The 16,574-nt window shown below is 44.3% G+C and overlaps 1 protein-coding gene across 1 annotated transcript in view; it reads right to left on the reverse strand.

Moving 5' to 3' along the window:
• The window catches only part of LOC145358565 (phospholipid-transporting ATPase ABCA1-like), a 172,041-nt gene that overhangs the window by 14,811 nt on the left and 140,656 nt on the right, over positions 1-16,574 (reverse strand). The window contains 9 exon segments of the mRNA XM_080212727.1: positions 441-547; positions 918-980; positions 1,590-1,710; positions 4,658-4,787; positions 8,226-8,349; positions 9,282-9,426; positions 9,529-9,644; positions 13,067-13,244; positions 15,761-15,930. Coding sequence (XP_080068853.1) covers positions 441-547; positions 918-980; positions 1,590-1,710; positions 4,658-4,787; positions 8,226-8,349; positions 9,282-9,426; positions 9,529-9,644; positions 13,067-13,244; positions 15,761-15,930 — 1,154 coding nt within the window.

A 16,574-nucleotide genomic window follows, 5' to 3' on the forward strand; every position in this document is an offset into this window, starting at 1 on the left:
AAGAGAGGAAAGAAATTTAGGAATTGAAGTAAATAAGCATTTAAAAGTCTAATGATGTGCGTGTATTAATTATTTAGTAGAGACATATCAAGCTCTTTGCCTCTGTGGGTCACTCAGGATCTCAGGGATGAGGTACAAATTTAAATCCATTCCCACTAATCTGCTTATCCTAATAGATCTTAGCACTAATGAGATGGCATTGCTAAAACCAGACTCCTCCAAACCTCCAGTCCCATGAATATCAAACAGGACAGGCTGGCAAATAATAGTTAGAAATCCCAGGGTTTGGGATTGGATATCATCAATGGCTACGGTTTTGAAACCATCAGGGTAAGCAGTTTAATTCTCAGGATGGCATGGACAAGTTGGACTGAAGGGCCTGGTTCCATGCTGTAAACCTCTATGACTCACCAAATAATCATGTAGAAAGGAATTTGTACCTATATCCATCAAGGAAGGCCTCTCCACTGCTGACCTCAGTGTCGCCTGTCAGCATCTTAAAGGTGGACGTTTTCCCAGCTCCGTTGATGCCCAAAAGCCCAAAACACTGCAATGGAACATTTACAGAAACTTCAGGAGAGATTCGTTTTGCCAACATTTAGATTATAGTTAACCAGAGCAGGGCAGAGAACAACTGTTAATCTCTACATCTCTGCTAAAGGTGTTGGCTCTTTGTTGGATATGGGACCCAAAGGCATTGGGTCATCTCTGACATGTCATCAATTCTCAATGCATCAGACAATACCAGGAGGCTGTGGAAGCAGAGTGGACCTGAAAATAATCCTCTCCTCACTCAGTGTGTGCACAAATCCACTTTCTGGCCAGTGTCACTGGATGGGAAAATGTGACATCCAGCGTTGACAGAGCTGTGTCAAATCTAAAAATCTATTTGCAAATGCATCCACGCAGGCTCTCACCTCCCCTGGGGGAATTCCCACACACAATCGGTCTACGGCTGGTTTCTTCTTTCTTCTGTAAACCTGAGAGGCCAAGTGAATTGATTTATAGTTAGGTCAGGGCAGTGGCTTCATGTGTTTTACAAAAGTCTAACCCCTAGTATTCCCTCAAAACAAATCGGGAGAGACTATGCACAGGTTGGCAGAGCACGGAGGACTAGGTGAGCGATCCATTGCTGTCTAGATGGAGCTGTCCTCATCTTTCAAGTTTAAGTGGCTTGTGAGGTTAGCTGCAGCAGAGTGAGAAGCCCAGTGTTCTAGCCTTCCCGACGCCATTAGAGAGCTCGGCTGCCTTGTCTATGCTCAGCAGCACAGCCCAGTATTGTAGCATGGCCTGGTGTTTTTTTTAAAACCAGGCTCTCTCCCTCACTCTATCCCTGTAAACCCACACATTTCCCTTGTCTAATTCATCTAACCTATACATCTTGGGACATTAAGGAGCAATTTTGCACAATCAATCCACCTAACCCAGAGACTCGTGGCTCTGTTTGTCTCAGTACCAACAGTAACTGCCAACTGAGAAAGCTCGGACTTGCATTTCTGAGAATGAACGTTATTCTCTAAGTCACCGTGGTCAATCTGTTACCATCACAATTACCCAGAGAACTTAGTCCACAAACTGGGGACTCTTACCTTGGTGAGATCCTTGATGACTAGAATGTCACCTTCACTTCCACCATACAGGACCTTTTGTCTCTCTCTGGCTACATCCTCATCTTCTGATCCCAATGGTGGAAGTTTTAAAGATAAAGGCCTGTGGAGGAACAGCAGTGTGTTAGTTGTTCGCTGTAAAACAATCAGGACATTCAACCAAAATCTTTTGTTTTCCGGATCCGGGGCCCCCGGCGGCGAGGCCGGATCCGGGGCCCCCCGGCGGCGAGGCCGGATCCGGGGCCCCCCGGCGGCGAGGCCGGATCCGGGGCCCCCCGGCGGCGAGGCCGGATCCGGGGCCCCCCGGCGGCGAGGCCGGATCCGGGGCCCCCCGGCGGCGAGGCCGGATCCGGGGCCCCCCGGCGGCGAGGCCGGATCCGGGGCCCCCGGCGGCGAGGCCATCCAGACAATTTTACATTGACCCCTGGGTTTGGGGAGGTGATATCAATCTGGCTCTGTGCACTGTTCCCCCAACGCCCCTGCAGCATCTACTGGATGTTGCCTCTAGTTTCCTTTCAACCCATCGATGACTGATTTGGAGATCAAGACAATTCGGATTTGCAGAGGCATTGGGTTGTAGAGTCCTCCTCTGGATTAAAAAAAAAATTTCTTTCAAAATAAAAACTGGTGCATGGTCCCCGATCCAACCCAGTGTGTGCAGGCACTCACTCCGAATTGAACTGGCTGATGAGCTGACCCAGCTCAGTTCATTTACTATCACACTGGGGGAGTTTCACAGAAACCATTCGGCCCATCGAGTCTGCACTAACTCCCTGACAGAGCATTTACCCAGACCCTCACACCTACCCTAGCTCTGTAACCCTACACATTTACTATGGCTGATCCACCTAATCTACACTTCGTGGGACACTCAGGAGACAATTTAGCACGGCCAATCCACCTAACTAGTCCATCTTTGGAGCGTGGGAGGAAACCGGAGCGCCCAGAGGAAACCCACACAGACACGGGGAGAATGTATAAACTCCACACATGATATGGAGATGCCGCTGTTGGACTGAGGTAAACACAGTAAGAAGTCTCACAACACCAGGTTAAAGTCCAACCAGTTTATTTGATAGTAAACCCACCAGCTTTCGGAGATGCTGTGCCTTCGTCAGTGGTGCGGGAAGTTCTGATCAGAGAAAGGCATACACAGGCACAGACAATTTACAGAATACTGATTATTAATCCTGATGAAGGAACAGCATTTCCGAAAGCTTGTGGGTTTACTGTCAAATAAACTGGTTGGACTTTAACCTGGTGTTGTAAACTCCACACAGACAATAAACCACAGGGGGAATTGAACCTGGGTCCCTGGTGCTGTGAGGGAGCAGTGCTAACCACTGTTCCACTGTGTTGAGAGAATTCCTAAGATCCACAACCCTCTTGTGTAAAATAAATTCCTCCCATCTCCGTTCTGAGTGGCTTTCCCCTTATTGTGAAATTGGTTCTAGGCTCCCAAATTAAGGGAAACATGGAACCTGCATCTACCCTGCCGACTCCTTGAAGTATTTTCTAGATTTCAACGAGACCACCCCTCGATCTTTGAAACTCTAGGGAAGACAGGCCCAGTTTTCCCAATCTCTCTTCATAACACCGTCCCACCATGGCTGGAGCAAATCTGGTGAACCTTTTTTGCATTTCCTTTATGGCAATAATATCCCTCGAGTTAAGGGGGCCAAAATTGCACATTGTACTCCAGGTGAAGTTTCACCAAGCTTCTATACAATTTGTGCTCACACTGTCTTTAAGAAATGCATTTTAATCATATTTCTCTGCAGGATGTTTCGCCAGCACAGTGTTGTCTGCAGCCGGTGTCCTTTAGATACGTTGATTTTAACCTGAATTAGTGCAGCATTCTGTAGTTTTAATGTTGCCCTGGGACTGCAGAGCAGAGCTTGATTTGGGGTAATTGACAGGTCAGATGATATGCTAGGAGACAGCCATTTTTCACAGAACATCCCAGTTGTAGTTTCGTTTTCAGAAGCACCTTGAAGTTGAAAGAAGCAACAGTATTTTTCTCTTTCTGGAGTTGGAGTTTTTGCTGTTTAAGTGTTGCTGTGTTGAAAGCTGCCACAGACTGGGGTTTACCTCTCTGAGGTTGTGCTGTTTTGAAGATATATCTTTCTCCAAAAACAGCTGGCTTGGATGTCTGTCCATGGCTGTTACACAGCTGAAAATCCAGCATCATGTGAGCATACTTGTTTTTGTGCTAATTAAATGCGGAGAAGGGGGTATCACCTGTGGGATATTGCTCTACATTGGAACAACAGAGATAGCTAGCTGCTAGGAGTTGTTCTTTGTCATGTTAAGTCCTGTAATGGGCAAAAGTTGTGCTAATTCTTTTTGTTATACTTTAACTGTGTTCTTAAATAAACATTGTTTGATAAAAGCTTCCTACTGGGTCGCTCGAATCATACCTGAAGTGAAACACCTTATACTCACCAATGCCAAAATCAAATGGAAAACTTAGGGTCTAGGCTAATTTCATGTAAACACCTTGGAGTTTCTGGTGTGGGTCTTAACAAATTGAAGCAAGACTTCACTACTCCTGTACCCAAAACCTCAACTCCTGAAGGAGATTCAGGAGGCAGCAATGCTGCAATGTATAACTGAATTCATAGCAACTTGTGCAGAAGTATTTTATCAGTAACCCTGCAATAAGTTATAATTAACAGACAATGTCATGGGACAATAATGAATACAAATGATCCTTCTGAATTGGGAAGAGTTTTGTATTGTATGTCCATTCTCACGAGGAATTGGACTGAGATTGTCCACACTCGCGTTAGATAGAATCCTCACAACCAAGAGAGACTTTTATATCACCAATCAGGACTGGGTGAGAATCCAGACCCTAAAGTTGAAAGATTAAAGTTTAACCCATTGTTACAGTTTACTAATACACAATTACAACATACACTCGACCAGAGGATGAAGCTTAGCATTATAAAATAGAACCACAGTCACTTATTGATTATAAATCACTTTCCTAAAGAAAACAAAAAGCTGCTGCAGTCAAAATGGAAGCCGTCAGCAGAACGCCTCACCTTATTTTGATGAAGAACTTGTACTGCAGGAGAATTGTGAACAGAAAGAAGACCACACCCTGGACTGCCATGGCGAACATGTTCTTTCCCACCAGGTCCCAGGAGAGTGGAGATGTGAACTTCTTTTCCCCTGCACCACAAATCACAAAACTCATGGCTGGATAATTCTTACCCAATTTCGAATCAACAGAAACATTACCACACTTACAAAATCTGTACCATTGGCAATAAAATAAATTTCTGCTGACTTGGGCAAGGTTACTGCTCCGGGTTTCCCAATTATTACGCTCAGGATAAGCGACTGAAACAAATCAATTCCTGCAGTATTGTGTTCATGGATTTCAGCCAGAGTTGCTACAATAGGCCAAGTGTCCCAGGCATCCAGTATTGGAGGGCCTTCTTGGTCATTTTTCAGGGGCCAGCCTCAGTCCACCATCCTTGCACCTCGCTGGCTGCCGTGCGCTTCTGGATGTTAGCCAAAGCTCGAGGACTTCTGTTACCAGAGCATGCAGACCCTCACTATTAAGATTTGCACAAGAAATGAGTAAGGTAACAGATGGTGGAAGTTGCCTCAGTAAACCTGCAAAGCAGCAGCACTCTGGGGAAAAATAAAATCCCATTATTGACCTGAAACAAAGGAGGTTTCAATCTGGAGGAAGAACAGCACAAACAGGATGGCGGCTCGGGATTTTACTGCCTTGCCCGGTGGGAACGGGGCTGGAAAATACGACGAGCAGTTCAAAATGCTATCAACTTCGGTGAGACCAGAAAATCCCGTTGGTGGGATGGACTGTAAAATTCTGCCCAAAGTCTTCACTTCGCTGTAAAGAAGAGTGCATTAATGAAATTATAGATTCAAGGTACAAATCTAAATGGAGTGCAAGAAGACACAGACGTGGGGACATTTGTGCAGAAACCTTTACTGTTTCACAAAGCTGTTAATAATATACGGGATCCTGGGCTTTATAAGTACAAGCCAGGAGGTTAATGCTAAATTTATATAAATCTCTCTCTTATGATAAGGAGCAGGAGTTGACCATTCAGCTCCTCGAGCCTGCTCCACCATTTAATACAATCGTGGCTGATCTGCTAGTAACCTAAATCAACATTCCGACTACCCCCAATAACCTATCACCTCCTTGCTTACCAAGAACCTATCCATCTCCACCTTAAAAATATCTAAAGGCTCTGCTTCCATCAGACTTTCAGGAAGAGAGTTCTAAAGACTCACATCCCTATGAAAAAAATCACCTCCTCTCCATTTTCAGTAGGTGACACTTCATTCTAGGTTCTCCTGTAAAAGGAAACATTCTCTCCACGTCCACCCTGTCAAGACCCCTCAGGATCTTGTTTCAATTCAGTCACCCCTTACTCTTCTAAACTCCAAAGGATACAAACATAGCCTTTCCAACCTTTCGTCACAAGACGACCCACCCATTCCAGCTCCGAGTCTGGTAAACCTTCTTTGAACTGCTTCTAATGCCTTTACATCCTCTCTCAAATAATGTGGGCAATGCACAGTACTCCAAATGTGGTCTCACTAGTGCCCTGTACAATGAAAGCATAAACTCCCTACCTTTGTATTCAATTATCCTCGTAATAAGTGAGAATATTCTATTAGCTTTCCTAATTACTTGCTGTGTCTGTATACAAGGCATTTGTGAATCATGCACTAGGACACCCAGATCCCTCAGCATCTCAGAGCTCTGCAGTCTCTCACCATTGAGATAATATGCTTCATTTTTATTCTTCCCGCCAAAATGGACAATTTCACATTTTCTCACATTATTCTCTGGGTGTTCCGGTTTCCTCTCACAGGCCAAAGATGTGCAGATCAGGTGGACTGACCATACCAATTTGCCCAGAGAGTCTAAAGATGTACAAGTTAGATGGATGTGTGGGGTATGGGGATAGGATGGCTGGGTGGGGAGTTGACCTGGCTAAGATGCAGTTTCAGAGACTCAGTGCAGATGTGATAGGCCAAGATGGTCTCTTTTGCACTGTAGGGATTATTTTATACTGCATTTACCAGATCTTTGCCCACTCACGTAACCTATCCATATCTTTCTGTAATCTCCTTCTGTCCTCATCACAACCTACTTTCCTACCCATCTTTGTGTCATTAGCAATTCTGGCAATCATCCCTCCAATCCTATCATGTGGTGTTTGGCAAAAGGACAGAGGTGACAAGAAAAAGATTTTATGCAATGAGACACCAGGATTTGGAAGGTGTTACGAGGATAGTGTGATGGATACACATTCAATAAAGAATGGGATAAAATCTTGAAGGAGGCAATCTGGATTGAGCTTCCAAAAGAGGCTCAATGGGCTGAATGGCCTCATTCTGTGTTATACTTGGTTTTTCCTTTGTAATGAAGAGCCCATTAATGAATCATAAGGCCTATGGCTTTGTCATGCACAGTTTTGGCAGACTAATTTCACAATCAATTATCACTTACACAGAGCCAAACTGGCTAATGAAATTCATTAAAGTTTTCTAATTGTAGGAAATTTGAATTGACATGGTCTAATTACGGAGGAGTGTATTAGGTTAATTACTTCATTCAGATGGATGGGCATGAAATGGGTACGCTCCCTCTGGGGTTCTGTATAATACACATGGTTTTTCTAAACTGCTCGCGCCCAGGTAACATGGTTGGCCCAGGGAGGAGAATCTCCACATTATAGCAGACTTGCAGTGATCAATGATGTAAGATATTGTACTGTACAAATAGAAACAGCTTCGTATGACAGCGACGCAGCGATCAGGAAAAGACTCAATGGGGTGCGTGGCCTTTTCTCGGGCAAACAGAAGACCAGTAGGAGACCTGGTAAGAGATCTTTAAAACTATCAAGCATTTTGATTGGGTGAGCTTGAGACACTGTTCCACCTTCTGGGTGAGTTTAGAACAAGTGGCTCCAAATATAAGGTGGTCACTAACTGTTTGCATGAATAATTTAAGAGGAATTTCTTTATACACAGAGTGGTCAGAAGGTGAAATTTTAGGTCAGGTGGAGTGGAATTCTCCCAAATGGGACTAAATCCCCTAGTCGGGGAACGGAGGATGTTTCCAGCTGTGGGGGCGATGGGAAAACAGGACATTTTTTCCAGGGGTTTTGAGCAGTATTCTGTGCCGGGCGGGCTTGATGGTGCATGTCCCACCTTTGTATCTGGCTGCCATATTTAAAAGGCACTTAAGGTCACTGACCCACTGTTGGCGGGGGCCTCTCCCGGGTGCGGGAGTCATTGTTTAAAAGTAAGGGATTGCTCATTTAAGACAGATGAGAAGAATCATTTTCTCTCAGAGGGTCTCGAGACTCTGGAACTCTCAAAAGGCAGTGGAAGCAGAATCTTTGAATATTTTTAAGACAGAGTTAGATAGATTCTTGATTAACAAGGTGGGGAGTGAAAGGTTAAAGATAGGCAGGAATGTGGGGTTCAGGTTACAATCAGATCAGCCATGATCTTACTGAATGGCAAAGCAGGCCCGAGGGACTGAATGGCCTACTTACTCCTGCCCTAATTCAACTTTACATGGTAGAAAATTTATTCAAAGTGATTACTGACCAATCCTCTCATAAATATCGGCCTTTGCTTGATTCTTCACCATGTCGATCATTCCTCGGCCAAGGCAGAAATGTGGGAAAATGAGGAAAACTTTTTTCAGGATTTCATTGACTTCGTTCAATTTCTACACAGAAGAAAAATAAAGAGGGGAGGGTCAAAAAACAAAATCCTTTCATTTTCAGTTTCTTCCTTTCCTGATCCCCGATTCATACTCCATGGGTACTGGCTGTCCTTGAATATCTCACTGGAATGCCTCTTATACAAGAGTTAGACTAGACTGATGGTCAATAGGCAGTTTAGATTTGGGGGAATTTTGCCCCACATGATTCTATCCTTCTCTGAGAAGGGGAAATAGCCAAGCTCTGTCTTGAATGGGGGCTTTTCGCTTGTGTGCCTCAACACCACACTTGCAATTCTCCAATGTAAACCACAACAGGTTGTGGAGAATTATAGCTGGTGGAACCTCAGTCTCAAGGTTTCCAGGGGGAATGTTGGTTAGGATAACTCCCTCCTCCTTTTTTAACAGTGGGCGGCATGGTGGCACAGTGGTTAGTACTGCTTCTTCACAGCACCAGGGACCCGGGTTCAATTCTGGCTTTGGGTTACGGTCTTTGTGGAGTCTGCACTTTCTCCATGTCTGTGTGGGTTTCCTCTGGTGCTCTGGTTTCCTCCCATAGTCCAAAGATGTGCGGGTGAGGTGGATTGGCCATGCTAAATTGCCCCTTAGTGTCAAGGGGACTAGCAGAGTAAATATGTGGAGTTATGGAGATAGAGCTTGGGTGAGACTGTCATTGGTGCAGGCTCGATGGGCCAAATGACCTCCTTCCGCACTGTAGGGATTCTCTGATTCTAAAACCAACATCCGAATGAATTGACACATCGGGACCCAGTTTAACATTGCATCTGAAAGTCAACATGTCCGCGCTGTTAGAGTTAATCCCCCCTCCTGTCCTAACCAGTCACATACAACCTCATTATCTGTTCATTAGTTTGACATTTCCTGAACATTACAGAGTGTTATTTATCATGTAACAAGCAGGAACAATGGTGTCTTACAGCATCGTTGAAGAGCTCCAGGACAAAGGTGGCCACACTTCCATTGATACCAATGAACAGGTTAACACAAGTCAGAGCCACATACGCAGAACTGGGAATGCTGAACAAAAATGATGCTGGATACATGAGGGGAGTGATGGACCATCTGAAAGAACAGAATTAACAAAAGGTGAGAGCAGCCAGCAAGCAGCAAGAGAACGTTCACCAATTCAATGGAAAGCACAGCTCGGGATGAAAGGTCACTTACCCGTAGAGGAAGAGCAGGAGGATCAGTGCTGGCAAATTGGAGGCTGAGACATAGGATTGCTTTTGAAAACAGATGAAGATGATGACCACCAACGTAGCTGACACAGCGTAATTACACTGAAAAGGAACGGGATGGAATGAGATTGTTTCACTCATTACTAGTCTGCTCTTTCTAAAGAAGCACCCATCATGGGTACCATGCGACTCACTTAAATCTCCTTTCACCGCCCATTATCAGAGGTTCAGAATAAAGGAGGCGCCGTTTGGCTGACATGTCAGTGTGGCTCCTCGGAAAGACCATTCCAAACTAACCCACAGTTGTACTCTCTCTGTACGGTTCAGCATTGCTGTTCAACACATTCCTCCGCCTCCGGTTCAGCATCTTCCTCTGTTTCAGATACTCGGTGTATTGTCCCTTCACCAGTATAACGACCACAGTTCCAGCAAGCCCACAGGAAAGGGTTCCATGCATTAACACTCTGCATTACCACAACTCAAAACTGATCACACTTTTTGATTCCCCAACTAAAGGAGGAACTAAAAGTTAAACTTTTCTTTGTGTTAAAACTCACTTTTTTCCCCCTCGTCAACTTAGCCCATGCCACTGTACTGCAGATAATTCCAGTCTCTCCTTGTAACTAACTTCCTGTCCCTTGTTTATTTACATTGCATGTTCTCTAATCACTGTACGTAATACTCATAGTGGCTGAGAACATGTTCTGTATAAACACATCACCGGGGGTGATTCTCCCCAAAACATTTTAAGTGTTGAATTTGAGTAAATCCTGCTGGTTTTTCCAGCGGGAGTTTCAAAATGAATCTCCCACACTCCGTGCACTGCAGAGTGCACTAGTGTGAATCACGCTAAAAATCAGGGGCACGGCCTATTCCCACCGGTGAAGACGGCAGCGTAGCACTGAGTGGGCCACTTAGTGCTGAGATTGACTCACGCGCAACAACCCTGCATTGCTGGTCTCCCGATTACTGGCCAGCTCGTTCACTGGCAGCCCTGCGACCCCCACAGTGCCAGCCCTCCCACTCCCCCACAGCCCGACTGCTGCCACCCCGAACATGCCCAGGCCAGCCAGGCACCAGACATTTCAGTCCCAGGCCTACTAATGAAATGTAAAAACAGATTTGAATTAACATTAACATAATTTCCTTGGCACTCCGCCGATTTTTGGCACAGAGACAACGGAGCCGGAAATCCGGCAATCAGAGACTCGCAGAGGCCGTGCACCCAATGGGGATCCTACAAAATGGCCTCGGCATGAGTCTCCTGGCCCACTGCTCTATAAAAGTGGTGCAGTGGCATTAGAGCATTGCTCCACCCCCCCTTATTTCTTTACTCTTTTACTTTATAATCTTGCTTAGAAAACCCCAAACGTGAGTGCACTTGCACTCTGTGCATGGTGTATTTGAGCCCCATGTCATCCCATTCATCCACACTCCATTGTGTGAACGTCCTTTCAATGTTTTTCTCTCAAACTGTGTGTTACCTTATACTTTTCCTTAATAAGTTGCACCCATTACCTATCTGCCCATTCTGACTAGGTCTTACTGAAGTCTTTCAGAGTTATCTTCGTTGCTTGCTAAACTTCTTTCATTTGTGTCATCAGCAAATATCAATGTTGTGCTCTTCATACACCAGCCCGAATCATCATTACATACAGTGAACAAAAAGTAGACTGAGCACTGACCACAACAGTTCAAAACTTTCAATCCTTCTCTGGTCCAAGAAAAGCCCATTAACTGTAAACTCTTGTTTTTGTTTGCCAACTAACTTGTTGCTATATTCCCTCCTGTAATAACACAGAGATTTTATAACCAGTCTCCTGACTCATCTACTAAATAAATTAAATCAATATCACATAGAATATATTTCCCTCATCTATCCAGTTAGCTGCTCCTTCAAAAATAAAACATTGGTCTAAAGCAGCTTGTCTTTAACAAATTCATGCTCATTGTCCTAGGTTTAACTTGTGCATTTCTAACCAATTGTCCTCTCCTTTCTTAAATAAGTGTTAGGCTGCTCCCCAATCCCACTTCACGTAGTCCCAGAATCACCTTTCAAAATCTATGTACAATTTACCAAAGCACAAAATGCTGGAAAATCTCAGCAGGTGTGACAGTATCTGTGGGGAGAGAAATAGAGCCAACGTTTCGATTCTGGATGACCCTTCGTCAGAGCTGAAGATAATAATATAGGATGACATTTACGCAGTTGATGGGATGGGGCAGAGTGGAGTGGAGTGGGAGTGGGATTGACAGAAGTCAGAGACCAAACGGTGGAAGAAATGAAAAAACATTTTTTAAAAAAGTAATGTCGGTGTACCTTTAAGAGCTTTTTTTTAATTCATGCTCACAGCCTTAGGTGGTGTCATTGTTGGGAGGAGAAAAAAAACAGGGCTGGTCAGGTGACAGGGATTTGCTTACTATACATGTTAACTATATTCTTAAATAAACCTTGTTTGATAAAAGCTCCCTAGTGAGTCATTTGAATCACATTTGAAGTAGAACATCTCATGCTTATCCTAGCCAAATTCAAAATGTAAAACTTATGGTTCAGGCGGGATTCATAAAACACTTGAGTTTCTGACCCGAACCATAACAGAAATAAAATAAAATTCCAATTAGGCACCTTACAGCCTTCTGGACTGAACACTGAATTTGACAACATCACAGCGTGAATTCTTTCCTCCATCTTCACCCCATTTTAATTTATATCTTTTTAAAAAATTCCCTTTCTCCCATCGTTTCATTTTTCTACTTTCTTAAAATTTTGCTTTCTATCCTTTTTCCATTCTCTCCCCCCCCCACCCCAATCTGGTCACCTAATACATGTCTGAGGTTGTGCTGTGAGTCTGCTTACCTTTGTTCTGCTATTTACAAATCCTGGTCTCTTAATGGCCTCTATCAGCACCCTTCATAGCCAAGATCACCACCATTTACATTCCTTTTGTCTTTTTGACTATGATATAAAATCATAGAGATATAGGAACAGCATAGGAACAGGCCCTTTGGCCCAACTCATCCATACCGACCAGATTTCCTAAACTGAACTAGTCCCTTTTGCCTGAATTTGGCCCATATCCCTCTAAACCTTTCCCATCCACGTAGCTGTCGTAATGCATTTTAAAATGTATTGGACCTGCCTCTACCACCTCCTTTGGCAGCTCATTCCACACACGCACTGCCCTCTGTGTGAAAAAGTTGACCCACAGGTTCCTTTTACATCGTTCCTCTCTCACCTTAAACCTATATCCTCTAGTTCTGGACAGTATGAATCTCGTCCTATTTTTTATTGTCTTCTGTTCTGATGAAGTGTCACCCAGACTTGAAATGTTGCCTCTACTCTCTCTCCCCAGATGCTGTCAGTCCTGCTGGGATTCTCCAGCATCTTCTGTTTTTGTTTCAGATTCCAGCATCCGCACGGGGTTTTATCCATGTACAGTGTATTCTATTTCAGACTCTACCCCATTGGTTCAGGTTCCTTCCACAGCTCGTGCACACTTCATCATGAGCTGAGTCGTACTTACCATATCCCACGCAAAATTAGCGAGCCAATAAATGCCAGGCTTCACACCACTGACAAACTGAAGGTGCTTGGCTTTGCTGACACGTTCTTCAATGAGGAAGAGGACAAAGCTGGCCGGCACAAAGGACATGGCAAAGATGACGCAAATGGAGACCAGCAAATCAACAGAGGTGCCTATCCTAAAAGGAGGGGGAAGAGGCTCAATGTCACAAGCTGGACACAGTCACACAAACAACAACGTCACACATCATAGAATCCCTACAGTACAGAAGGCGGCCATTCGGCCCATCGAGTCTGTACCGACCACAATCCCAGCCAGGGCCTATTCCTGTAACCCCTGCTAATCCCCCGATACTAGGGTCAATTTATCATGGCCAACGCACCTAACCTGCATGCCTTTGGACTGTGGGAGAAAACCCATGCAGACACAGGGCGAATATGCAAACCCCATATGGATAGTGACCCGAGGCTGAAAGCAAACCTAGATCCCTGGCATTGTGAAGCAGCAGTGCTAACCACTGTGCCGCCATGCCACCTCCTTTCTTCTTCAACGCAAGTTTGAATATTGAAAGCCTCATGCCAACCAAAGATAAGTGGACAAATCAAATATATTTGTGAAAGATCAGTAACACAAGGTGCTTCAGGGAAACAAAACAAAATGGGCACTGAGCCAACTTTAAGTGCGGCGACGGAAAGCTTAGCCAGTAAGATGGGTTAAGGGAGGTAATGCGGAATGGAATTCTATATCATGGGGGTTGGAATAAAATCTTAGAGACCACTGTTCTTGAGCCAGAGAACAGGCTATTCCAGATCGGCAACGTGTAATGAGATAGGATTAATTAATGACTTCATAACAAAGGAGTCCCTGAGCTGCACTGATCTTAATATGATTGAATTTCATGTTCGGTTTGAGGGAGAGGAGAGTGAGCTAAGGTTTATGCTTTTAAACCTAAAATAATTTCACATAAGAGTACAAACCTAGGACTGGTTAAAGAGAACTTCAAAATTAGGTCAAGGAGTAGATCAATACAGAGGCAGGGACAGACACTTAAGGAGATATTTCATAATACTCAAAGATACATATCAGTGAGAAAGGAGTCGTCTCCGAGGAGGATGCACCAGCCTTTGCTAACCGAGGAAAATACCATCAAATTGAAAGGAAATGGCAAATAATTCTACAAAGAACAGTGGGAGGTCTGAAAATAAGAGAATTTTTTTTAAAAAGGGAGAAATTAGAGTACGAGAGAAAGGTAGGTAGCTAGAATTATAGAAACAGATAAGAAGAGTTTTAAGAGTTATCTTAAAGGAAAGGATGGTCAAGTTGGACTTGTAACTATTGGAGTTCAGAAGTATGAAAGGTGATCTCATTGAAACATGGAACCTGTGGAGACTTGACAAGGTAAATGCTGAAAGTAGGTTTCCCCCGACAGAGGGGTTAGAATTAGGGGACACAGGTAACAAACATTTAAGATGGAGATGAGAAGTATTTTGTTTTTCCTCAGAGAGTCATTAGTCTATAGAATTCTCTGCCCCCGAGAATAGTGGGGGCTGCTCATCAAACAGTTTTAAGACAGAGTTGGAAATACTCCATTGTCAATCGAGAATTGAAGGATATGGGGGTAGACAGGAAAGCAGCAGTGTTGAAGCTGCAATCAAATCAGCTACAATCTTAAAACATAGAATATAGAAAAACTACAGCACAAACAGGCCCTTTGGCCCACAGGTTGCACTGAACATGTCCCTACCCATTAGGTTTATCTATAACCCTCTAAGTCCCATGTACTTATCCAGAAGTCTCTTATCAAATGGCAGAGCAGGCTTGAGGGGCTGAATGGCCTACTCCTGCTCCAACTCCATTCTTACATTTATTGGATTGTGAAGAGTACCATTCTACAGAGATGGAACATTAAGGAGCTTGGTTGAAAGAAACAGGATTGGGTCGTCATGTTGAAGGCTGCAAAGAGATCAAGGATAGAGAGAACGGATGATACACTTCGACCGCAGTCAAAAGGAGGTGGGTCTCATGGCTGAGATGAGCTTGAAGCAAACACAGGGGGGTGGGGTAGGGTGGGTGGTGAAAGAGATGGAGGGTGAAAATGGAGAATGGTCTACAATCAGGCTGTGGGAGAAGGAAATCTGGGGAGGTGGTCACATTATTGGTATCAGAACAGCAGAGACAGTTAAATGGTCTCAACTTCGGTGACAAAGAAATATAGGCACTCCTCATATTTATTATTGGAGATGAGGGTGCACGGAATAGGGGGAGGATCTCTCGTAGCAGAGAAAGAAAGCTTGGAGAGATGAATGTCTAATTTAATAATAATATTTGCATCAAGGTACAATATACAACAATGAAGGAGGAATTTTGTTCCATTAGATAAATTATAATTATTCACCCATGAGCCTCACCAACAGGCCATTTGCTTGTATAGGGCATAGCTGTTGAGTCCAAAATGTTTTTGCCTCACGTTCACACTCACGGGGCTCCAAAGCCACTAGACAGCGATCCCGAGGAGGAACCCTGGCCAGGAGCAGGGGCAACTATATCCCAGCTGCTGCTCATCTGTCTGGTTCAATGCCCGGGGTGTGTGTGTGTGTGTGTGTGTGTGTGTGTGTGTGTGTGTGTGTGTGTGTGTGTGTATATATACACTATTTAACTTGCAGGTGTATCCGTGAGGTTCTAGCAGCTACTTACATTGCCACCTCAGAGAACTGTTCTTTGGTCAGGTTGAGTGGGTGGTTGAAGGCTGTAATCCCAAACATTCTGGGATCTTTTCCCGATGGGAGATTTGCTCTCAGTACCGCATTGTTCATCACATTCACAAAACTCACCATGGAATGCCAGCCTTTGTTATTGAACCAGACCTGCAAAATAAAAATAAAGATTACTTCCACTGTATCAGGAGTATACTCAAGCCTCCTACTTAATCACTCCATTCCATCTAAACGTTATATAGATGGGAAATGGGCTAACATAAACTGGCAATCACACTGAAGCTGCTATCACTCCAGTAGAATATTCTCTACATGTTGTTATCAAAGAATCACTGTTTTTTGATCTGTGTCTAATTTACTCCCTCCCGCAGTGCCAATCGCGTCAGTCCTTGGTCAGCTTTCACCAATGACCTGGCTATTTGACTGTGGAGACGTCACAGCTGAGCCTGGCCCTTTCCTTGGCTATCACAGAGACAAATTTTCCACTTGATGTAAGCAATCAAACTGGGCAGAATTACAAAAATCCTGAAAGAACTAACATTGCCACTGCGGGGAAGATGGGTCCAGTTCATTCTGCAACCATGAACCAGGGGCTGGGAAAATAATAGGCAGACAGGAGCTATGATGAATATTGTGGTGCCCAGAAAGAATAGTAACTAACAAGGATGGTGTGTATGAGTTAGAGTACTATAAACAGCAACAACTAGGGCATGGAGCCCGATAGACTGTGGCTGGCAACAGCTGGACATCAGAGCACCATGTGGTGATGGCACAGTGAGGAGAGGGGTCAGCAG

Source organism: Carcharhinus amblyrhynchos, chromosome 26, assembly GCF_965287045.1.
Source record: "Carcharhinus amblyrhynchos chromosome 26, sCarAmb.v2.hapA, whole genome shotgun sequence".
In the NCBI taxonomy this organism is placed as follows: Eukaryota; Metazoa; Chordata; class Chondrichthyes; order Carcharhiniformes; family Carcharhinidae; genus Carcharhinus; species Carcharhinus amblyrhynchos.